This window comes from Oncorhynchus mykiss, chromosome 28 (assembly GCF_013265735.2).
Source record: "Oncorhynchus mykiss isolate Arlee chromosome 28, USDA_OmykA_1.1, whole genome shotgun sequence".
In the NCBI taxonomy this organism is placed as follows: Eukaryota; Metazoa; Chordata; class Actinopteri; order Salmoniformes; family Salmonidae; genus Oncorhynchus; species Oncorhynchus mykiss.
This window is the reverse complement of record NC_048592.1, coordinates 43,262,900-43,288,465: the sequence shown is the minus strand read 5'-3', so window position 1 is coordinate 43,288,465 and position 25,566 is coordinate 43,262,900. Positions and strand designations below refer to the sequence as shown.

Below are 25,566 nucleotides of genomic sequence, written 5' to 3'. Positions count from 1 at the left end.
TAGGTAGTGGAGTAGGGAGGGAGCCACTAGGTAGTGGAGTAGGGAGCTATGGAGCCAATATGTAGTGGACTTGGGAGCTATGGAGCCACTAGGAAGTGCAGTAGGGAGTTATGGAGCCAGTAGGGGGTGGAGTAGGGAGCTATGGAGCCAGTAGGTAGTGGAGTAGGGAGATAAGTAGTGGAGTTGGGGGCTATGGAGCCACTAGGTAGTGGAGTAGGGAGTTAGGTAGTGGAGTGGGGGGCTAGGGAGCCACTAGGTAGTGGAGTAGGGTGCTATGGGGCAACTAGGTAGTGGAGTAGGGTGCTATGGAGCCACTAGGTAGTGGAGTAGGGAGGGAGCCACTAGGTAGTGGAGTAGGGAGGGAGCCACTAGGTAGGGGAGTAGGGAGCTATGGAGCCAATATGTAGTGGAGTAGGGAGCTATGGAGTCACTAGGTAGTGGAGTAGGGAGTTATGGAGTCACTAGGTGGTGGAGTAGGGAGCTATGGAGCCAGTAGGTAGTGGAGTAGGGAGCTATGGAGCCACTATGTAGTGGAGTAGGGAGCTATGGAGCCACTAGGTAGTACAGTAGGGGGATATGGAGCCGCAAGGTAGTGGATTAGGGTGATAGGTAGTGGAGTTGGGGGCTATGGAGCCACTAGGTAGTGGAGTAGGGAGATAGGTAGTGGAGTAGGGGGCTATGGAGCCACTAGGTAGTGGAGTAGGGTGCTATGGAGCCACTAGGTAGTGGAGTAGGGACCTATGGAGCCACTACGTAGTGGAGTAGGGAGACATGGCGCCACTAGGTTGTGGAGTAGGGGGCTTTGGAGCCACTAGGTGGTGGAGTAGGGAGGGAGCCACTAGGTAGTGGAGTCGGGAGCTATGGAGCCACTATGGAGTGGAGTAGGGAGGGAGCCACTAGGTAGTGGAGTAGGGAGCTATGGAGCCAATATGTAGTGGAGTAGGGAGCTATGGAGCCACTAGGTAGTGGAGTAGGGAGTTATGGAGCCACTAGGTGGTGGAGTAGGGAGCTATGGAGCCAGTAGGTAGTGGAGTAGGGAGCTATGGAGCCACTATGTAGTGGAGTAGGGAGCTATGGAGCCACTATGTAGTGGAGTAGGGAGGGAGCCACTAGGTAGTGGAGTAGGGAGCTATGGAGCCACTAGGTGGTGGAGTAGGGAGGGAGCCACTAGGTAGTGGAGTCGGGAGCTATGGAGCCACTATGGAGTGGAGTAGGGATGGAGCCACTAGGTAGTGGAGTAGGGAGCTATGGAGCCACTAGGTGGTGGAGTAGGGAGGGAGCCACTAGGTAGTGGAGTCGGGAGCTATGGAGCCACTATGGAGTGGAGTAGGGAGCTATGGAGCCACTAGGTAGTGGAGTAGGGAGGGAGCCACTAGGTAGTGGAGTGGGGAGCTATGGAGCCACTAGGTGGTGGAGTAGGGAGGGAGCCACTAGGTAGTGGAGTGGGGAGCTATGGAGCCACTAGGTGGTGGAGTAGGGAGGGAGCCACTAGGTAGTGGAGTCGGGAGCTATGGAGCCACTATGGAGTGGAGTAGGGAGCTATGGAGCCACTAGGTAGTGGAGTAGGGAGGGAGCCACTAGGTAGTGGAGTAGGGAGCTATGGAGCCAATATGTAGTGGACTAGGGAGCTATGGAGCCACTAGGAAGTGCAGTAGGGAGTTATGGAGCCAGTAGGGGGTGGAGTAGGGAGCTATGGAGCCAGTAGGTAGTGGAGTAGGGAGATAAGTAGTGGAGTTGGGGGCTATGGAGCCACTAGGTAGTGGAGTAGGGAGTTAGGTAGTGGAGTGGGGGGCTAGGGAGCCACTAGGTAGTGGAGTAGGGTGCTATGGGGCCACTAGGTAGTGGAGTAGGGTGCTATGGAGCCACTAGGTAGTGGAGTAGGGAGGGAGCCACTAGGTAGTGGAGTAGGGAGGGAGCCACTAGGTAGGGGAGTAGGGAGCTATGGAGCCACTATGTAGTGGAGTAGGGAGCTATGGAGCCACTAGGTAGTACAGTAGGGGGATATGGAGCCGCAAGGTAGTGGATTAGGGTGATAGGTAGTGGAGTTGGGGGCTATGGAGCCACTAGGTAGTGGAGTAGGGAGATAGGTAGTGGAGTAGGGGGCTATGGAGCCACTAGGTAGTGGAGTAGGGTGCTATGGAGCCACTAGGTAGTGGAGTAGGGGGCTTTGGAGCCACTAGGTGGTGGAGTAGGGAGGGAGCCACTAGGTAGTGGAGTCGGGAGCTATGGAGCCACTATGGAGTGGAGTAGGGAGGGAGCCACTAGGTAGTGGAGTAGGGAGCTATGGAGCCAATATGTAGTGGAGTAGGGAGCTATGGAGCCACTAGGTAGTGGAGTAGGGAGTTATGGAGCCACTAGGTGGTGGAGTAGGGAGCTATGGAGCCAGTAGGTAGTGGAGTAGGGAGCTATGGAGCCACTATGTAGTGGAGTAGGGAGCTATGGAGCCACTATGTAGTGGAGTAGGGAGGGAGCCACTAGGTAGTGGAGTAGGGAGCTATGGAGCCACTAGGTGGTGGAGTAGGGAGGGAGCCACTAGGTAGTGGAGTCGGGAGCTATGGAGCCACTATGGAGTGGAGTAGGGATGGAGCCACTAGGTAGTGGAGTAGGGAGCTATGGAGCCACTAGGTGGTGGAGTAGGGAGGGAGCCACTAGGTAGTGGAGTCGGGAGCTATGGAGCCACTATGGAGTGGAGTAGGGAGCTATGGAGCCACTAGGTAGTGGAGTAGGGAGGGAGCCACTAGGTAGTGGAGTAGGGAGCTATGGAGCCAATATGTAGTGGACTAGGGAGCTATGGAGCCACTAGGAAGTGCAGTAGGGAGTTATGGAGCCACTAGGGGGTGGAGTAGGGAGCTATGGAGCCAGTAGGTAGTGGAGTAGGGAGATAAAAAGTGGAGTTGGGGGCTATGGAGCCACTAGGTAGTGGAGTAGGGAGTTAGGTAGTGGAGTAGGGTGCTATGGAGCCACTAGGTAGTGGAGTAGGGTGCTATGGAGCCACTAGGTAGTGGAGTAGGGAGGGAGCCACTAGGTAGTGGAGTAGGGAGGGAGCCACTTGGTAGGGGAGTAGGGAGCTATGGAGCCAATATGTAGTGGAGTAGGGAGCTATGGAGCCACTAGGTAGTGGAGTAGGGAGTTATGGAGCCATTAGGTGGTGGACTAGGGAGCTATGGAGCCAGTAGGTAGTGGAGTAAGGAGCTATGGAGCCACTATGTAGTGGACTAGGGAGCTATGGAGCCACTATGTAGTGGAGTAGGGAGGGAGCCACTAGGTAGTGGAGTAGGGAGCTATGGAGCCACTAGGTGGTGGAGTAGGGAGGGAGCCACTAGGTAGTGGAGTAGGGAGCTATGGAGCCAATATGTAGTGGACTTGGGCGCTATTGAGCAACTAGGTAGTGGAGTAGGGAGCTATGGAGCCACTAGGTAGTGGAGTAGGGATCTATGGAGCCACTAGGTAGTGGAGTAGGGAGCTATGGAGCCACTAGGTAGTACAGTAGGGGGCTATGGAGCCACTAGGTAGTACAGTAGGGGGCTATGGAGCCACAAGGTAGTGGAGTAGGGTGCTATCGAGCCACTAGGTAGTGGAGTAGGGAGGGAACCACTAGGTAGTGGAGTAGGGAGGGAGCCACTAGGTAGTGGAGTAGGGAGCTATGGAGCCAATATGTAGTGGAGTAGGGAGCTATGGAGCCACTAGGTAGTGGAGTAGGGAGTTATGGAGCCACTAGGTGGTGGAGTAGGGAGGGAGCCTGTAGGTAGTGGAGTAGGGAGCTTTGGAGCCACTAGGTAGTGGAGTAGGGAGGGAGCCACTAGGTAGTGGAGTAGGGATGGAGCCACTAGGTAGTGGAGTAGGGAGCTATGGAGCTAGTATGTAGTGGACTAGGGAGCTATGGAACCACTAGGAAGTGCAGTAGGGAGCTGTGGAGCCACTATGGAGTGGAGTAGGGCGCAATGTAGTAGGGAGCCACTAGGTAGAGGAGCAGGGAGCTATGGAGCCACTAGGTAGTGGAGTAGGGAGACATGGCGCAACTAGGTTGTGGAGTAGGGGGCTATGGAGCCACTAGGTAGTGGAGAAGGGAGCAATGGAGCCACTAGGTAGTGGAGTAGGGAGGGAGCCACTAGGTAGTGGAGTAGGGAGCTATAGAGCCACTAGGAAGTGCAGTAGGGAGCTATGGAGCCACTAGGTGGTGGAGTAGGGAGGGAGCCACTATGTAGTGGAGTAGGGAGCTATGGAGCAACTAGGTAGTACAGTAGGGGGCTATGGAGCTACTAGGTAGTACAGTAGGAGGCGATGGAGCCACAAGTTAGTGGAGTAGGGAGATAAGTAGTGGAGTTGGGGGCTATGGAGCCACTAGGTAGTGGAGTAGGGAGCTATGGAGCCAATATGTAGTGGAGTAGGGAGCTATGGAGCCACTAGGTAGTGGAGTAGGGAGTTATGGAGCCACTAGTTGGTGGAGTAGGGAGCTATGGAGCCAGTAGGTAGTGGAGTAGGGAGCTATGGAGCCACTATGGAGTGGAGTAGGGAGCTATGGAGCCACTATGTAGTGGAGTAGGGAGCTATGGAGCCACTAGGTAGTGGAGTAGGGAGCTATGGAGCCACTAGGTGGTGGAGTAGGGAGGGAGCCACTAGGTAGTGGAGTCGGGAGCTATGTAGCCACTATGGAGTGGAGTAGGGAGCTATGGAGCCACTAGGTAGTGGAGTAGGGAGCTATGGAGCCAATATGTAGTGGACTAGGGAGCTATGGAACCACTAGGAAGTGCAGGAGGGAGCTACGGAGCCACTAGGTGGTGGAGTAGGGAGGGAGCCAGTAGGTAGTGGAGTAAGGAGCTATGGAGCCACTATGGAGTGGAGTAGGGCGCTATGGAGCCACTAGGTAGTGGAGTAGGGAGCTATGGAGCCACTAGGTAGTTGAGTAGGGAGCTATGGAGCCACTAGGTAGTGGAGTAGGGAGCTATGGAGCCACAAGGTAGTACAGTAGCGGCCTATGGAGCCACTAGGTAGTACAGTAGGGGGCTATGGAGCCACAAGGTAGTGGAGTAGGGAGGGAAACACTAGGTAGTGGAGTAAGGAGGGAGCCACTAGGTAGTGGAGTAGGGAGCTATGGAGCCAATATGAAGTGGAGTAGGGAGCTATGGAGCCACTAGGTAGTGGAGTAGGGAGTTATGGAGCCACTAGGTGGTGGATTAGGGAGGGAGCCAGTAGGTAGTGGAGTAGGGAGCTATGGAGCCACTATGTAGTGGAGTAGGGAGGGAGCCACTAGGTAGTGGAGTAGGGAGCTATGGAGCCACTAGGTGGTGGAGTAGGGAGGGAGCCACTAGGTAGTGGTGTATGGAGCTATGGAGCCACTATGGAGTGGAGTAGGGCGCTATGGAGCCACTAGGTAGTGGAGTATGTAGCTATGGAGCCACTAGGTAGTGGAGCAGGGAGCTATGGAGCCACTAGGTAGTGGAGTAGGGAGCTATGGAGCCACTAGGTAGTACAGTAGGGGGCTATATAGCCACTAGGTAGTACAGTAGGGGGCTATGGAGCCACAAGGTAGTGGAGTAGGGAGATAAGTAGTGGAGTTGGGGGCTATTGAGCCACTAGGTAGTGGAGTAGGGAGGGAGCCACTAGGTAGTGGAGTAGGGAGCTATGGAGCCACTATGGAGTGGAGTAGGGCGCTATGGAGCCACTAGGTAGTGGAGTAGGGAGTTAGGTAGTGGAGTGGGGGGCTAGGGAGCCACTAGGTAGTGGAGTAGGGTGCTATGGAGCCACTAGGTAGTGGAGTAGGGTGCTATGGAGCCACTAGGTAGTGGAGTAGGGAGGGAGCCACTAGGTAGTGGAGTAGGGAGGGAGCCACTAGGTAGGGGAGTAGGGAGCTATGGAGCCAATATGTAGTGGAGTAGGGAGCTATGGAGCCACTAGGTAGTGGAGTAGGGAGTTATGGAGCCATTAGGTGGTGGACTAGGGAGCTACGGAGCCACTATGTAGTGGACTAGGGAGCTATGGAGCCACTATGTAGTGGAGTAGGGAGGGAGCCACTAGGTAGTGGAGTAGGGAGCTATGGAGCCACTAGGTGGTGGAGTAGGGAGGGAGCCACTAGGTAGTGGAGTAGGGAGCTATGGAGCCAATATGTAGTGGACTAGGGCGCTATGGAGCAACTAGGTAGTGGAGTAGGGAGCTATGGAGCCACTAGGTAGTGGAGTAGGGAGCTATGGAGCCAGTAGGTAGTGGAGTAGGGAGCTATGGAGCCACTATGTAGTACAGTATTGGGCTATGGAGCCACTAGGTAGTACAGTAGGGGGCTATGGAGCCACAAGGTAGTGGAGTAGGGTTCTATGGAGCCACTAGGTAGTGGAGTAGGGAGGGAACCACTAGGTAGTGGAGTAGGGAGGGAGCCACTAGGTAGTGGAGTAGGGAGCTATGGAGCCAATATGTGGTGGAGTAGGGAGGGAGCCAGTAGGTAGTGGAGTAGGGAGCTATGGAGCTAGTATGTAGTGGACTAGGGAGCTATGGAACCACTAGGAAGTGCATTAGGGAGCTGTGGAGCCACTATGGAGTGGAGTAGGGCGCTATGGAGCCACTGGGTAGTGGAGTAGGGAGCCACTAGGTAGTGGAGCAGGGAGCTATGGAGCCACTAGGTAGTGGAGTAGGGAGACATGGCGCCACTAGGTTGTGGAGTAGGGGGCTATGGAGCCACTAGGTAGTGGAGTAGGGAGCAATGGAGCCACTAGGTAGTGGAGTAGGGAGATAAGTAGTGGAGTTGGGGGCTATGGAGCCACTAGGTAGTGGAGTAGGGAGATAGGTATTGGAGTGGGGGGCTATGGAGCCACTAGGTTGTGGAGTAGGGTGCTATGAAGCCACTAGGTAGTGGAGTAGGGTGCTATGGAGCCACTAGGTAGTGGAGTAGGGAGGGAGCCACTAGGTAGTGGAGTAGGGAGGGAGCCACTAGGTAGTGGAGTAGGGAACTATGGAGCCACTAGTTAGTGGAGTAGGGTGCCATGGAGCCACTAGGTAGTGGAGTAGGGAGGGAGCCACTAGGTAGTGGAGTAGAGAGCTATGGAGCCACTAGGTAGTGGAGTAGGGAGCTATGGGGCCACTAGGTGGTGGAGTAGGGAGGGAGCCACTAGGTAGTCGAGTAGGGAACTAAGGAGCCACTAGGTAGTGGAGTAGGGGGCAATGGAGCCACTAGGTAGTGGAGTAGGGAACTATGGAGCCGCTAGTTAGTGGAGTAGGGAACTATGGAGCTACTAGTTAGTGGAGTAGGGAGCTATGGAGCCACTAGGTAGTGGAGTAGGGAACTATGGAGCCATTAGGTAGTGGAGTAGGGAGCTATGGAGCCACTATGTAGTGCAGTAGGGAGCTATGGAGCCACTATGGAGTGGAGTAGGGAGCTATGGAGCCACTAGGTAGTGGAGTAGGGATGGAGCCACTAGGTAGTGGAGTAGGGAGCTATGGAGCCACTAGGTAGTGCAGTAGGGAGCTATGGAGCCACTATGTAGTGCAGTAGGGAGCTATGGAGCCATTAGGTAGTGGAGTAGGGAGCTATGGAGCCACGAGGTAGTACAGTAGGGGGCTATGGAGCCGCGAGTTAGTGGGGTAGGGAGATATGGAGCCACTATGTCGTGCAGTAGGAAGCTATGAAGCCATTAGGTAGTGGGGTAGGGAGCCACTAGATGGTGGGTTAGGGAGCCACTAGATAGTGCCGTAGGTAGCTATGGAGCCACTAGGTGGTGGAGTAGGGAGGGAGCCACTAGGTAGTGGAGTAGGGAGCTATGAAGCCACTATGGAGTGGAGTAGGGAGCTATGGAGCCACTAGGTAGTGGAGTAGGGAGGGAGCCACTAGGTAGTGGAGTAGGGAGCTATGGAGCCATTAGGTAGTGCAGTAGGGAATAATGGAGCCACTAGGTAGTGGAGTAGGGAGCTATGGAGCCACTAGGTAGTGGAGTAGGGAGCTATGGAGCCACTAGGTAGTGGAGTAGGGAGCTATGGAGCCACTAGGTAGTGGAGTTGGGAGCTATGGAGCCGCTAGGTAGTGGAGTAGGGAGCTATGGAGCTACTAGTTAGTGGAGTAGGGGGCTATGGAGCCACTAGGTAGTGGAGTAGGGAGATAGGTAGTGGAGTAGTGGGCTATGGAGCCACTATGTAGTGGAGTAGGGAGCTATGGAGCCACTAGGTAGTGGAGTAGTTAGCTATAGAGCCACTAGGTAGTGGAGTAAGGAACTATGGAGCCGCTAGGTAGTTGAGTAGGGAACTATGGAGCCACTAGTTAGTGGAGTAGGGAGCTATGGAGCCACTATGTAGTGGAGTAGGGAACTATGGAGCCGCTAGGTAGTGGAGTAGGGAACTATGGAGCTACTAGTTAGTGGAGTAGGGAGCTATGGAGCCACTAGTTAGTGGAGTAGGGAACTATGGAGCCACTAGGTAGTGGAGTAGGGAGTTATGGAGCCACTAGGTAGTGCAATAAGGATCTATGGAGCCACTAGGTAGTGCAATAGGGATCTATGGACCCACAAAGTAGTGCAGTAGGGAGCTATAGAGCCACTAGGTAGTGAAGTAGGGAGCTATGGAGCCACTAGGTAGTGCAGTAGGGATCTATGGACCCACAAAGTAGTGCAGTAGGGAGCTATAGAGCCACTAGGTAGTGGAGTAGGGAGCTATGGAGCCACTAGGTAGTGCAGTAGGGAGCTATGGAGCCACTATGTAGTGCAGTAGGGTGCTATGGAGCCATTAGGTAGTGGAGTAGGGAGCTATGGAGCCACTATGTAGTGCAGTAGGGAGCTATGGAGCCACGAGGTAGTACAGTAGGGGGCTATGGAGCCGCGAGGTAGTGGGGTAGGGAGATATGGAGCCACTATGTCGTGCAGTAGGAAGCTATGAAGCCATTAGGTAGTGGGGTAGGGAGCCACTAGATAGTGGGGTAGGGAGCCACTAGATAGTGCCGTAGGTAGCTAAGGAGCCACTAGGTAGTGGAGTAGGGGGCTATGGAGCCACTAGGTAGTGGAGTAGGGAGATAGGTAGTGGAGTAGTGGGCTATGGAGCCACTATGTAGTGGAGTAGGGAGCTATGGAGCCACTAGGTAGTGGAGTAGTTAGCTATAGAGCCACTAGGTAGTGGAGTAAGGAACTATGGAGCCGCTAGGTAGTTGAGTAGGGAACTATGGAGCCACTAGTTAGTGGAGTAGGGAGCTATGGAGCCACTATGTAGTGGAGTAGGGAACTATGGAGCCGCTAGGTAGTGGAGTAGGGAACTATGGAGCTACTAGTTAGTGGAGTAGGGAGCTATGGAGCCACTAGTTAGTGGAGTAGGGAACTATGGAGCCACTAGGTAGTGGAGTAGGGAGTTATGGAGCCACTAGGTAGTGCAATAAGGATCTATGGAGCCACTAGGTAGTGCAATAGGGATCTATGGACCCACAAAGTAGTGCAGTAGGGAGCTATAGAGCCACTAGGTAGTGAAGTAGGGAGCTATGGAGCCACTAGGTAGTGCAGTAGGGATCTATGGACCCACAAAGTAGTGCAGTAGGGAGCTATAGAGCCACTAGGTAGTGGAGTAGGGAGCTATGGAGCCACTAGGTAGTGCAGTAGGGAGCTATGGAGCCACTATGTAGTGCAGTAGGGTGCTATGGAGCCATTAGGTAGTGGAGTAGGGAGCTATGGAGCCACTATGTAGTGCAGTAGGGAGCTATGGAGCCACGAGGTAGTACAGTAGGGGGCTATGGAGCCGCGAGGTAGTGGGGTAGGTAGATATGGAGCCACTATGTCGTGCAGTAGGAAGCTATGAAGCCATTAGGTAGTGGGGTAGGGAGCCACTAGATAGTGGGGTAGGGAGCCACTAGATAGTGCCGTAGGTAGCTAAGGAGCCACTAGGTAGTGGAGTAGGGGGCTATGGAGCCACTAGGTAGTGGAGTAGGGAGATAGGTAGTGGAGTAGTGGGCTATGGAGCCACTATGTAGTGGAGTAGGGAGCTATGGAGCCACTAGGTAGTGGAGTAGTTAGCTATAGAGCCACTAGGTAGTGGAGTAAGGAACTATGGAGCCGCTAGGTAGTTGAGTAGGGAACTATGGAGCCACTAGTTAGTGGAGTAGGGAGCTATGGAGCCACTATGTAGTGGAGTAGGGAACTATGGAGCCGCTAGGTAGTGGAGTAGGGAACTATGGAGCTACTAGTTAGTGGAGTAGGGAGCTATGGAGCCACTAGTTAGTGGAGTAGGGAACTATATAGCCACTAGGTAGTGGAGTAGGGAGTTATGGAGCCACTAGGTAGTGCAATAAGGATCTATGGAGCCACTAGGTAGTGCAATAGGGATCTATGGACCCACAAAGTAGTGCAGTAGGGAGCTATAGAGCCACTAGGTAGTGCAGTGATAGTCTTTTACAGCCTGCCCACTTCGAGCTCCTCCTTGTGGTAGGGTTTTGGTAGTTAGACATTGGGTCCAGAGTCTTACTTGTGCAGCCAGCCGACTTGGAGGTCCTCCATGTGATAGGTGATCAAGGAGTAGAGGACAATACCATGTTCTGTACTCTTCACACTGATCTCAGTTGATGAGTTGGCTGGAGGAGACAATGCAGATAGGATAATAAACGTAATTGTTCATTATTCAATCATATTGTATACTTAAGCAATAGGGAACAAGGGTGTGTGGTATAAACTGGTTACCAATGTAATTAGAACAATACAAATATTTTTGGGGTCATACCCATGGTATATGGTCTGATATACCACAGCCTTCAGGCAATCAGCATTGAGGGGTCGAACCACCTGGTTTATAGAACACAATGTTCCACATGCAGTGTATCTGTTTAATAACATGTAGATGATGAGACTCACCAATCACCCTGAACAGTTCGTTTAGCACAGTTTGGTAACCTGGAACAGATTACAGTCATTACTAGTCGTCAACAATAGTCACAATAGTGGACAAAGTTTGACCTTGGAGAGATACATAGGTTTTCTAGAACACAGTAGAGCCATGATAGAGGTTATCTAAGACACAATGGAAACATGACAGAGGTGTTCTAGAACACAGTAGAGCCATGGCAAAGGTGTTCTAGAACACAGTAGAGCCATGGCAAAGGTGTTCTAGAACACAGTAGAGCCATGGCAAAGGTGTTCTAGAACACAGGAGAGCCATGACAGACGTATTCTAGAACACAGTGGTACCTAGCTCTCAATCTCCAGGCAGCATTCTGCCTTCTCTCTATAGTTTCCAGCCATTAGTTTGCCCATGACTACCTCATGTGAACTACAGTCCCGACACTGTGTTTTAACGTTTAGAAACGTCAATAATCATCGCTTGTGATACTGCTTCTGAAACATATGGCCCTCCAGCCACCCTAGTCATAGACTGTTCTCTCTGCTACCGCACGCCAAGCGGTACCAGAGCGCCAAGTCTAGGTCCAAGAGGCTTCTACCCCCAAGCCATAAGACTCCTGAACATCTAATCAAATGGCCACCCAGACAATTTGCATTGTCCCCCACCCCTCTTTTACGCTGCCGCTGCTCTCTGTTATTTTCTATGCAATTTAATAACTCTGCCTACATGTACATGTTACCACATTGACTCTGTACCGGTAGCCCCTGTATATAGCCTCCCTATTGTTATTTTATTGCTGCTATTTAATTATTTGTTACATTTATTTATTATTTTTGGGGGGTATTTTTCTTAAAACTGCATTGTTGGTTAAGGGCTTGTAAGTAAGCATTTCACTGTAAGGTACCTGTTGTATCATCAGTGAGAAAGAATCCTTCAAATAAATAAAAAATACACTTACTGTAGCAGTTTTACACAGATCCATACAGCTATGGGTGACTCCATCCTATAAACTATACTTCCAGGATTACTCACCCACAGATCCATACAGCTATGGGTGACTCCATCCTATAAACTATACTTCCAGGATTACTCACCCACAGATCCATACAGCTATGGGTGACTCCATCCTATAAACTATACTTCCAGGATTACTCACCCACAGATCCATACAGCTATGAGGGCCTCATCTTAGAAACTACACTTCCACTATACTTCCAGGGATACTCTTACACACAGGTGTTGGAGCATGCTAGATAGCATTGTCTTTCGTAAACAATCACTCTGTAATGGAGATATGGCTGTGTTGGAACACTAACCCTAATCCCAGTGCTTAATTTGTAAATCGGGAGGTCCTGGAACAAAAAGTGAGCCGAGAGGGGGTTGACCTGGGTGGCTCTGAGGTACCGGAACGCATGAAAAAAAAGCACCTCTATAATAGCATATTTATGCTTTATCCAACAATGTGGTCCGGAGGCTCCGTATAGAGGGTGTGATGCAGAGCCACCGGAGGATTGTGGAAGCCAAATTGAGCTCTGTACTGCATGCCTTGCGCCTCCCGAATTTTATAACAATGCGGCGTCCTCGGGATATTGCTCTGTATAGCCCCACATTTACATGATTTGTTGACAGTAGGTGGGGGCGGGAGGTCCTGTATAAACACGAACTCACTTCCTTGACAACTTACTTCACAACAGCTCTCCTCTGCGAAGTGCAAGAAATATGAATGCCCTGATCTCTGCAAGAGACCGCATCGCAGTAAATTCTGTACGGCCACTGTAGACGCCGGATTGACCATGCAGAGCTTTAATAAAGCATTATTTGGGGTTTTGCGTAGTGGAAAATAGCAGTAAAGTAGAGGTGCTTTCAGAAGTTGCACACGTGGAAAATGTTTCGTAGCCTAGGGTCAGGGAAAAATGTGGCCTTTTATAAACTAATTTCATACAATTCTACATAATTTTACATGACTGAATTTTGTTTAATACTGCACAAATGATCAAAATGACAGTCTAATTTGACAGACAGAGCTGTCCGGGGGTGTCCTCGGATGGGGCCACAGTGTCTCCTGACCCCTCCTGTCTCAGCCTCCAGTATTTATGCTGCAGTGTCGGGGGGCTAGGGTCAGTTTGTTATATCTGGAATACTTTTCCTGTCCTATTCGGTGTCCTGTGTGAATTTAAGTGTGCTCTTTCTAATTCTCTCTTTCTTTCTCTCTCTCGGAGGACCTGAGCCCCAGGATCATGCCTCAGGACTACCTGGCACGATGACTCCTTGCTGTCCCCAGTCCACCTGGCCGTGCTGCTGCTCCAGTTTCAACTGTTCTGCCTTATTATTATTGGACCATGCTGGTCATTTATGAACATTTGAACATTGTTGGGGAATAATCAGAATTGGTTGGTAACATAGGTAAGATGTTTTATATTCATCATATGTTTGTAAGTTACTTCTCATCAGAATGTTATTTTTGTATAATACTGTGGCGGGGTTGCAGTATCTGTTCTCTGTCAGGACTAATTTACTTGGGCCGGAGAGAGGGGAGAGGTCAAGCGTGTATCTCTTGGCTCCACAATGTCTGTGTGCCAGTCAATGTGTCTCTGTGATCTTGTCAAGATAGGATGGATTTGATATATGCCTGTTGATATGGAGGATTGGTTTATGGTTCTGGGTTTGAGAAAAGGACATAGTTTAGGAGACAAAGCTGAACGATAAATTATGCCTATGCTGTCTGGATATGTGTGTCTTTGCTATAAAGGATCTCAGTAACAATGTGTGAGGGGCTCTCAGAGAATTCATTGATAGACACTGAATTGATCTGAGAGTCACAGGGTTGTGATAGAGCTCATATAATTAAAAATGGACTTTGTGATAACTAACTCTGACTTGTGTGTGGTTTGCTCTCATTATTTGGTAAATAGAGGAAATTTCCACGACAACATCTTGGCCATGTTCTGTTATAATCTCCACCCGGCACAGCCAGAAGAGGACTGGCCACCCCACATAGCCTGGTTTCTTCCTAGGTTTTGGCCTTTCTAGGGAGTTTTTCCTAGCCACCGTGCTTCTACACCTGCATTGCTTGCTGTTTGGGTTTTTAGGCTGGGTTTCTGTACAGCACTTTGAGATATCAGCTGATGTACGAAGGGCTATATAAATACATTTGATTTGATTTGATAATTTGACACTAACAAACTGAGATCAATAAAAACGACCTTGTCTTGATTCCACCGATAGCTTAGGCCAGGTTTGTGGAGGAGAGACATATTGCACAATATGAGGAGGAAATTGTAGTCCTAACAAAGCTTTCTAGTTTCACTGACTCACCCAATGATACACAGCTCACTCACCGGCAATGGCTGATGTGCTTCTGCCAAAAGCCTATATCTCCCTTGTTTTACTTTGTAAAACAATGCTGTTTCTCAATAGGCCTATTTGGATGACATATTTTGGTAGCCTACAGACAGATTAGTCTTCTCTTTTCAGCAGGAGCCATTTGCTTTCCAACCTGTGTTTTCCTGCGATTTTATTTTAAATATTGCAAAAGTCCTGTTTTGGCTGCACGTTGTTCACTGATAAATTTGCCGCACTTTCCCAACTGGACTCATACCCTGTGATTGGGCTACACATAATAGCCACAGCTAGGCTATTTAAAAATACATTTAAAAAATAAATAATAAGCTATTGATCCTCTGTGGCTAAATTACAGGCCGACTCCTGGTGTAGTAATCTGAATGATTTCATTTCAGTAACTCTAGTTATGTGAGACATTCAGTTGTGCTTCTCTCTTTCACCACAGCAATGGCCACACACTGGTCTGTCTCTAGGCTACAGTGTTGCACCACAGCAATGGCCACACACTGGTCTGTCTCTAGGCTACAGTGTTGCACCACAGCAATGGCCACACACTGGTCTGTCTCTTGGCTACAGTGTTGCACCACAGCAATGGCCACACACTGGTCTGTCTCTAGGCTACAGTGTTGCACAAACCATGAACCTGGGCCGGCCCAACACAAATCAATTCTTAGAATATCAGGCCAAACCATAAACCTGGGCCGGCCCAACACAAATCAATTCTTAGAATATCAGACATGTTTTCACATTAAGTTTTTTTAGGGGGCAGGAGAATTACAGAAGAGACAACTCAAATTAACACTGATCGCTTTTGTTTGAATTTTTACATTGTAAACAGTGAGAAAGGTACCAGAGAGGTACCAGACCAGGGCAAATGAGTTCCGTACTGAAACAGTCCAAAACAGAGAGGAGCCGGGTCCTGTTCCGGCAGGATCCATCTCGAATGACGCACTGCCTAACCCTATCAAGGAGTGCATCAGTTTAACCTAGAGTTTATTTATTTCTCTCATATGAAAGATAAGGTCCTTGTGCTTCCAAAACCGTACCGCAAGCGACAAGTGTTACTGTTCAGATTGAGCATCAGGGCTTTTAGCAAAACTCGTACAGAAGATGATTAAAATAACCAAGTCATCTTCAGAGTTTATTTTAATCAGCTGTGTAGTGCTAGGGCAAAACCAAAACCAAAGCACCCATAGGTCCGAGTTTGGGAAACCCTGTTCTAGAAAACAGTAGAGCCATGACAAAGGTGTTCTAGAACACAGTATATACATGACATAGGTTGTTCTAGAACACAGTAGAGGTGTCGCAGTACCTGCTTCAGTCAGGTTGAACATGCTCTTGTCTTTTCCTCTGGCATCCTTTAGCTTCACCTCGTACACACCTGCATCCTTTTTGGACAACTGGAACAGGGTTAGAGTCAGAGAGTAGGACAGTCAGAGACCTGGAAAGACACTCAACCAGCCCTCATCAGTTACAGAGGCAATCTGAGGCTCTGTTCCAAATCACACCCTATTCCCTATACAGTCTCATAGTTCTGGCCAAAAGTAATGCCAAAATGTACACTACCATTCAAAAGTTTGGGGTCACTGAGAAATCTCCTTGGTTTTGAAAGAAAAGCAAAAAAAATGTTTCCATTACAATAACATTAAATTGATCAGAAATACAGTGTAGACATTTGTTAATGTTGTAAATGAGTATTGTAGCTGTAAACGGCTGATTTTTAATGGAATATCTACATTGGCGTACAGAGGCCCATTATCAGCAACCATCACTCCTGTGTTCCAATGGCACATTGTGTTAGCTAATCCATGTTTATCATTTTAAAAGGCAAAATTATCATTAGAAAAACCATTTTGCAAATATGTTAGCACAGCTGAAAACTGTTGTGCTGATTTAAATAAGCAATAAAACTAGCCTTCTTAAGACTAGTTGAGTATCTGGAGCATCAGCGTTTGTGGGTTCGATTACAGGATCCAAATGGCCAGAAACAAGTAACTTTCTTCTGAAACTCGTCAGTCTATTCTTGTTCTGAGAAATGAAGGCTATTCCATGTGAGAAATTGCCAAGAAACTGAAGACGTCGTACAATTCCGTGTACGACTCCCTTCACAGAACAGCGCAAACTGGCAAGTTTCAGAAGAAAGGTCTTTGTTTCTGGCCATTTTAATAGTAATTTTAATATGTACAACAGTTTTCATCTACTGTCCTGTAGGTTCTCAGTCCAACCCTGTTCCTGGAGATCTACTGTCCTGTGGGTTTTCAGTCCAGCCCTAATTTAGTGTACATGATTCAGCTAGATAAGTTCTTGTTGAGCAGCTAATTGGTAGAATCAAGTGTGTTAAATTAGGGTTGAACTGAAAACCCACAGGACAGTAGATCTCCAGGAAGAGGGTTGAACTAAAAACCCACAGGATGGTAGATCTCCAGGAAGAGGGTTGGGGAGCCCTACTTTAGACATTAGAAAGTGTCATAATAAAATAGCTATTATTTTGGAAGCATCACCAAACAGCACATGCTCACATCTAATCTACTGAGAGTGACATCCATAGACATCAGTCTTATTATTCTAACTGTATGCTGACTGACAACGTAGTGTGTGGTGTCTGGTATGACATGATATAAGCAAACTGTCATCATGTAAGAGTATGTGTGTCAGGGAGAGACACTATAGTAGCGTAGTAGGCTGTAAATTTAAGCCGTTAGCATACAGTAGTTATGGTAGGCGTTAGACTGATAGCATATTGTATAGCGTAGCATAGCTGGGTTAGAAGCAATGCTCTTCAAAAGTCAACTGAACCCTTCACAACATCAGACCTGGGTTGAAGACATAACCTACTGGATGGCAAATACTTGAGCTGTGATTAATTTTAGTCTGACCAGCATGCAGGGCGGGTGGAGCTTGCGCATTGGCTCCATTATACGGACAAGCTACATCAGTGTCACCTTCCCCGTCTGTGTACCCCCCCTCCCCCACTGCAACTTCCTGACCTTGAGTAGTTTGGAAGTAGAGGACATTGTGTATGTGACCCAGGTCTTCTCCCCATCTGTCTACCCCCCCCTCCCCCACTGCAACTTCCTGACCTTGAGTAGTTTGGAAGTAGAGGACATTGTGTATGTGACCCAGGTCTTCTCCCCATCTGTCTACCCCCCCTCCCCCACTGCAACTTCCTGACCTTTCCGATGTTGAAGATCAACACCTCGTCCTTCATCTCGATCTTCTTGTAATCAGCATCATCCTCTTCAATCTCTATTCCGTCTTTGTACCATCTGATCTCTGTCTCTGGCCTGATGTTTCCTATCTACAGGGAGAGAGACACAGAGACACCGTCAGCACACCGAGGACTTAATGGACCCCCCTATCTAAATAGCATGATTCCTTCAGTTTAAGATAAAGATATCTGTCTTTTTGCATGGGTTGTGTCTCAATCCACCGCATCCTCTGATGTTTGGAGGAAGGTGGCAGAGCTACAGTGGTGTTCGTCAAACTAGGAGACGTCCCGAAAATCGGTCTTCTCATAAAAACGTCTGTATGACCCCACCATCGAAAGCTGAGACTCTCACGAACATATTGGTTGTTTTGTATTTGTATTTATTATGGATATCCATTAGTTCCTGACAAGGCAGCAGCTACTCTTCATGGGGTTTATTATGGATCCCCATTAGTTCCTGACAAGGCAGCAGCTACTCTTCCTGGGGTTTATTATGGATCCCCATTAGTTCCTGCCAAGGCAGCAGCTACTCTTCCTGGGGTTTATTATGGATCCCCATTAGTTCCTGACAAGGCAGCAGCTACTCTTCCTGGGGTTTATTAAGGATCCCCATTAGTTCCTGCCAAGGCAGCAGCTACTCTTCCTGGGGTTTATTATGGATCCCCATTAGTTCCTGCCAAGGCAGCAGCTACTCTTCCTGGGGTTTATTATGGATCCCCATTAGTTCCTGACAAGGCAGCAGCTACTCTTCCTGGGGTTTATTAAGGATCCCCATTAGTTCCTGCCAAGGCAGCAGCTACTCTTCCTGGGGTTTATTATGGATCCCCATTAGTTCCTGCCAAGGCAGCAGCTATTCTTCCTGGGGTTTATTATGGATCCCCATTAGTTCCTGCCAAGGCAGCAGCTACTCTTCCTGGGGTTTATTATGGATCCCCATTAGTTCCTGACAAGGCAGCAGCTACTCTTCCTGGGGTTTATTAAGGATCCCCATTAGTTCCTGCCAAGGCAGCAGCTACTCTTCCTGGGGTTTATTATGGATCCCCATTAGTTCCTGCCAAGGCAGCAGCTACTCTTCCTGGGGTTTATTATGGATCCCCATTAGTTCCTGACAAGGCAGCAGCTACTCTTCCTGGGGTTTATTAAGGATCCCCATTAGTTCCTGCCAAGGCAGCAGTTACTCTTCCTGGGGTTTATTATGGATCCCCATTAGTTCCTGTCAAGGCAGCAGCTACTCTTCCTGGGGTTTATTATGGATCCCCATTAGTTCCTGCCAAGGCAGCAGCTACTCTTCCTGGGGTTTATTATGGATCCCCATTAGTTCCTGACAAGGCAGCAGCTACTCTTCCTGGGGTTTATTAAGGATCCCCATTAGTTCCTGCCAAGGCAGCAGCTACTCTTCCTGGGGTTTATTATGGATCCCCATTAGTTCCTGCCAAGGCAGCAGCTACTCTTCCTGGGGTTTATTATGGATCCCCATTAGTTCCTGACAAGGCAGCAGCTACTCTTCCTGGGGTTTATTAAGGATCCCCATTAGTTCCTGCCAAGGCAGCAGTTACTCTTTCTGAGATCCAGCAAAAATAATGTATATATATATATTTTTAATATACTGTATATATTTTTTAGATATTACCTTACCTTCACAGATAGAACCCTACATTCATAGACAGAACCCTACCATCATAGAACCTTACAGTAATAGATGGAACCTTACCGTCAAAGATGGAAACCTTCCATCACAGACATAACCCTATTGTTTTGATCCATAATTGAACCCTACCGTAATTGATAGAATCATACCATCATAGAGTTCCCTACTGTCTTGATCTGTCATAGAACATTACTGTCATAGACAGAACACTATCGTCATAGATATAACTCTACCAATAGAGATAAAAGCCTAGCATCATAGAACCTTTATGTTAGATATAACCTTAACATCATAGAACCTTACTGTCTTGAGACGTCATAGAACCTTGCCGTCTTAGATCCTTACCATCATAGATACAACCCTACCGTCTTGATCCATCATTGAACCCTACCATCATAGATAGAACCCTATCGTCATATATCAAACCTTAACATCATAGATAGAACCTTGTCTTGATCTTTCATAGGGTTCTATCTATGATGGTATGGTTCTATGAAAGATCAAGACAAGGTTCTATCTATGATGTTAAGGTTCGATATACAGTGGGGCAAAAAAGTATTTAGTCAGCCACCAATTGTGCAAGTTCTCCGACTTAAAAATATATAATTTTCATCATAGGTACACTTCAACTATGACAGACAAAATGAGAAAAAAAAATCCAGAAAATCACATTGTAGGATTTTTTATGAATTTATTTGCAAATTATGGTGTAAAATAACCAACGAGAGCGTACAGGTCGCAATGGTGGGTAGTGTATGGGGCTTTGGTGACAAAACGGATGGCACTGTGATAGACTGCATCCAGTTTGTTGAGTAGAGTGTTGGAGGCTATTTTATAGATGACATCACCGAAGTCGAGGATCGGCAGGATGGTCAGTTTTACAAGGGTGTGTTTGGCAGCATGAGTGAAGGATGCGTTGTTGCGATATAGGAAGCCTATTCTAGATTTAATTTTGGATTGGAGATGCTTAATGTGAGTCTGGAAGGAGAGTTTACAGTCTAACCAGACACCTAGGTATTTGTAGTTGTCCACGTATTCTAAGTAAGAGCCGTCCAGAGTAGCGATGCTGGACGGGCGAGCAGGTGCGGGCAGTGATCGGTTGAATAGTATGCATTTAGTTTTACTTGCATTTAAGAGCAGTTAGAGGCCACGGAAGGAGAGTTGTATGGCATTGAAGCTCGTCTGGAGGTTAGTTAACACAGTGTCCAACGAGGGGCCCGAAGTATACAGAATGGTGTCGTCTGCGTAGAGGTGGATCAGAGAATCACCAGCAGCAAGAGCAACATCATTGATGTATACAGAGAAGAGAGTCGGCCCGAGGATAGAATCCTGTCGCACCCCCATAGACTGCCACAGGTCCGGGACAACAGGCCCTCCGATTTGACACACTGAACTCGATCTGAGAAGTAGTTGGTGAACCAGGCGAGGCAGTCATTTGAGAAACCAACGATGTCGAGTCTGCCAATAAAATGTGGTGATTGACAGAGTCGAAAGCCTTGGCCAGGTCGATGAATATGGCTGCACAGTAATGTCTTTTATCGATGGCGGTTATGATGTCGTTTAGAACCTTGAGCGTGGCTGAGGTGCAACCATGACCAGCTTTGAAACCAGATTGCATAGCGGAGAAGGTACGGTGGGATTCATAATGGTTGGTAATCTGTTTGTTAACTTGACTTTCCTTAGAAAGACAGGGTAGGATAGATATAGGTCTGTAGCAGTTTGGGTCTAGAGTGTCACCCCCTTTGAAGAGGGGGATGACCGCAGCAGCTTTCCAATCTTTGGGAATCTCAGACAATAGGCTAGTAATAGGGGTTGCAACAATTTCGGCAGATACTTTTAGAAAGAGAGGGCCCAGATTGTCTAGCCCGGCTGATTTGTAGGGGTCCAGATTCTCCAGCTCTTTCAGAACATCAGCTATCTGGATTTGGGTCAAGGAGAAATGGTGGGGGCTTTGGCGGATTGCTGGGGTGCTGGGCAGTTGACCGGGGTAGCCAGGTGGAAAGCATGGCCAGCCGTAGAGAAATGCTTATTGAAATTCTCAATTATAGTGGATTTATCAGTGGCGACAGTGTTTCCTAGCCTCAATGCAGTGGGCAACTGGGAGTAGGTGCTCTTATTCTTCATGGACTTTAGTGTCCCAGTACCTTTTTGAGTTAGTACTACAGGATGCAAATTTCTGTTTGAAAAAGCTAGCCTTAGCTTTCCTTACTGCCTGTGTATATTTGTTCCTAACTTCCCTGAAAAGTTGCATATCACGGGAGCAATTCAATGCTAATGCAGAACGCCACAGGATTTTTTTGTGCTGGTCAAGGGCAGACAGGTCTGGAGTGAACCAAGGACTATATCTAATCCTAGTTCTAACATTTTTGAATGGGGCATGCTTATTTAAGATGGTGAGGAAGTCACTTTTAATGAATAACCAGGCATCCTCTACTGACGGGATGAGGTCAATATCATTCCAGGATACCCGGGCCAGGTCGAATAGAAAGGCCTGCTCGCAGAAGTGTTTTAGGGAGCGTTTGACAGTGATGAGGGGTGGTTGTTTGGTCGCAGACCCATTACGGATGCAGGCAATGAGTCAGTGATCGCTGAGATCTTGATTGAAAACAGCAGAAGTGTAGTTGGAGGGCGAGTTAGTTAGGATGACATCCATGAGGGTGCCCGTGTTTACGGATTTGGAGTTATATATGGTCTGTTCATTGTGAGATTGAGGGCATCAAGCTTGGATTGTAGGATGGCCGGGGTGTTAAGCATGTCCCAGTTTAGGTCACCTAGTAGCACGAGCTCAGAAGATAGATGGGGGGCAATCAATTCACATATGGTGTCGAGGGCACAGCTGGGGACAGAGGGAGGGCTATAGCAAGTGGCAACAGTGAGATACTTGTTTCTGGAAAGGGTATGACGACACAGCCTGTGTTTTGGGGAGTTTCTCCCATTCTTCTCTGCAGATCCTCTCAAGCTCTGTCAGGTTGGATGGTGAGCGTCACTGCACAGATATTTTCAGGTCTCTCCAGAGATGTTCGATCGGGTTCAAGTCCGGGCTCTGGCTGGGCCACTCAAGGACATTCAGAGACTTGTCCCGAAGCAGTTGTCCTGTTGGAAGGTGAACCTTCACCCCAATCTGAGGTCCTGAGAGCTCTGGAGCAGGTTTTCATCAAGGATCTCTCAGTGCTTTGCGCCGTTCATCTTTCCCTCGATCCTGACTAGTCTCCCAGTCGCTGATGCTGAAAAACATTCCCACAGCATGATGCTGCCACCACCATGCTTCACCGTAGGGATGGAGCCAGGTTTCCTCCAGATGTGACGCTTGGCATTCAGGCCAAAGAGTTACATTTTGGTTTCATCAGAACAGACCATCTTGTTTATCATGGTCTGAGTGTCTTTAGATGCCTTTTGGCAAACTCCAAGCGGGATGTCATGTGCCTTTTACTGAGGAGTGACTTCTGTCTGGCCACTCTACCATAAAGGCCTGATTGGTGGAGTTCTGCAGAGTGTGTTGTCCTTCTGAAACGTTCTCCCATATCCACAGAGGAACTCTGGAGCTCTGTCACAGTGACCATCGGGTTCTTGAGCAACACCCTGACCAAGGCCCTTCTCCCCCGATTGCTCAGTTTGGCCAGGAGGCCAGCTCTAGGAAGAGTCTTGGTGGTTCCAAACTTCTTCCATTTAAATTAAGAATGATGGAGGCCAATGTGTTCTTGGGACCTTCAATGCTTCAGAAATGTTTTGGTACCCTTCCCCAGATCTGTGCCTCGACACAATCCTGTCTCTGAGCTCTACGGACAATTCCTTTAACCTCATGGCTTGGTTTTTGCTCTGACATGCACTGTCAACTATGGGACCTTATATAGACAAGTGTGTGCTTTTCCAAATCATGTCCAATCAATTGAATTTACCACAGCTGGACTCCAATCAAGTTGTAGAAACATCTCAAGGATGATCAATGGAAACAGGATGCACCTGAGCTCAATTTCGAGTTTCATAGCATATGGTCGGAATACTTAAATAATGAAGGTATTTCTGTCTTTTATTTGTAATAAACATTTCTAAAAACGTGTTTTGATATGTCATTACGGGTATTGTGTGAAGATTGATGAGGATTTTTTATTTAAAATGTGGAAAAGTCAAGGGGTCTGAATACTTTTCGTATGCACTGTATAAGCTTAACATCAAAGATAGAACCTATTGTCATAGAACTCTTTTGTCACAGATAGAACATTTATGTTATAATAGAACCTTACCGTCATTGAACCATTCTGTTATAGATACAACTTTCCTTCATCGATAAAACCTTACCATCAAAGATAGATCCTTACCGTCAAAGAACCTTACAGTAATATATAGATCAGTACCGTCATAGATAGTACCCTACCGTCATAGATGAAAAAAACCTACTGCCATAGATAGAAACTTACCATTTTAGATAGAACCCTACTGTCATAGATATAACCTAAAAGTCAGACAGAACCCTTCTGTTAAAGGTAGAACCCTCCCGCCATAGAACCTTTGTCATAGATAGAACCCTATCGTAACCCATAATTGAATCCTTCAGTCATAGACAGTTCCCTACCGCCTTGATCCGTCATAGAACATTACCGTCAAAGATAGAAGCCTAACATCATAGATAAAACATTACCATCGTATAACCTTTCTGTTAGATAGAACCCTACCGTCACATAACCTTTCTGTTAGATAGAACCCTGCCGTCTTGATCCATCATAGAACCACACTGTCATAAATATAATCCTACCTTCTTGATTCATCATAGAACCTTACCATCATAGATCGAGTCCAACCATTATAGATAGAACCCTACCATCATAGATATAACCTTTCTGTTATGTTCTATCTATGATGGTAGGGTTATATCTATAATGTTAAGGTTCTATCTATGACAGTAGGGTACTGTCATAGATAAAAACCTACCATCAAATATATAACCTTAACATTATAGATAGAACACTGCCATCATATATTGAACCTTATTGTCATAGATATAACCATACTGTCAAAGATATAACCCTATCTATGACAATAAGGTTCAATCTATGATGGCAGAGATATCTATGATATTAAAGTTATATCTTTGACAGTATGGTTCTAACATCAGAAAAACGTATCGTCATAACCCTTGAATGAGTAGGTGTGTCCAAAAGTTTGACTGGTACTGTAGATAGAAGCTTACCATCTTAGACAGAACCATACAGTCATAGAAACAGTATCTATAACAGAATAGTATCTATAACAGAATGGTCTATCGTCATAGATACAACACTTCCTTCTTGATCCATCATAGAACACCACCATCATAGATAAAAACCTTACTGCTATAGCTATAACCTACAGTCATAGATGAAACCTAACCATGATGAAACCGCCATAAATAGAGCCCTAACAAATAAATAGAACTGTAGAATCACAGATAGAACCCTACCCTCATGGATATAAGCTTACGTCATAGAACCCTACAGTAATATATAGAACCCTACCATCGTAGATAGATCCTTATGTCATAGAACCCTACAGTAATATATAGAACCCTACCATCGTAGATAGATCCTTACGTCATAGAACCTTACAGTAATATATAGAATACTACCATCATAGATACAACCTAACCGTCACAGACAGAGTCCTTCTGTTAAAGATGGAAACCTACCATCATAGAACCTTTGTTATAGATATAACCCTACGGTCTTGACCTGACATAGGGAAGGGAAAGGGGGATACCTAGTCAGTTGTCCAACTGAAATGTGTCTACCTTCATAGATAAAACCTACCGTCATACATCCTTTCCATATATAGAACATTACCATCATAGATCGAACCTTACAGTCAAATATGGAGCCCTTCCGTCATAGATAGAATTCTACCATCATAAATATAACCCTACCGACATAGAATAAACCTACCGTCATAGATAAAACCTACCGTCATAGATAGAATCTTACCGTCATAGATAAAACCTACCGTCATAGATAGAACCTTACCGTCATAGATAAAACCCTACTGTCATAGATCAAACCTACCGTCATTCATCTTTATCATATATAGAATATTACCATCATAGATCGAACCTTACAGTCAAATATGGAACCCCACCGTCATAGATAAAACCTTACCGTCACAGATAAAACCTACCGTCATAGATATAACCCTACCGCCATAGATAGAACCTACCGTCATAGATAGAACCTTACCGTCATAGATAAAACCTACCATCATAGATAAAACCTACCGCCATAGATATAACCTACCGTCATAGATATAACCCTACCGTCATAGATAAAACCTACCGTCATAGATAAAACCTACCGTCATAGATAGAACCTTACCGTCATAGATAAAACCTACCGTCATAGATAAAACCCTACCGTCATAGATAGAACCTTGCCGTCATAGATAAAACCCTACCATCATAGATAGAATCTTGCCATCATAGATAAAACCTACCGTCATAGATAAAACCTACCGTCATACATCCTTATTATATATAGAACGTTACCATCATAGATCGAACCTTACAGTCAAATATGGAACCCCACCGTCATAGATAGAACCTTACCGTCATAGATAAAACCCT

The 25,566-nt window shown here is 47.3% G+C and overlaps 1 protein-coding gene across 5 annotated transcripts in view; it reads right to left on the bottom strand.

The window, feature by feature from the left end:
• Positions 1-25,566, bottom strand: part of myom1a (myomesin 1a (skelemin)) — a 103,724-nt gene that overhangs the window by 14,308 nt on the left and 63,850 nt on the right. For all 5 annotated transcript variants that reach the window (XM_036966995.1, XM_036966992.1, XM_036966994.1 and 2 more), the window contains 4 exons: positions 17,300-17,425; positions 15,440-15,527; positions 10,800-10,838; positions 10,417-10,522 (listed from right to left, as the gene is read on the bottom strand). In XM_036966995.1, coding sequence (XP_036822890.1) covers positions 10,417-10,522; positions 10,800-10,838; positions 15,440-15,527; positions 17,300-17,425 — 359 coding nt within the window. The remainder of the gene's footprint in view (positions 1-10,416; positions 10,523-10,799; positions 10,839-15,439; positions 15,528-17,299; positions 17,426-25,566) is intronic.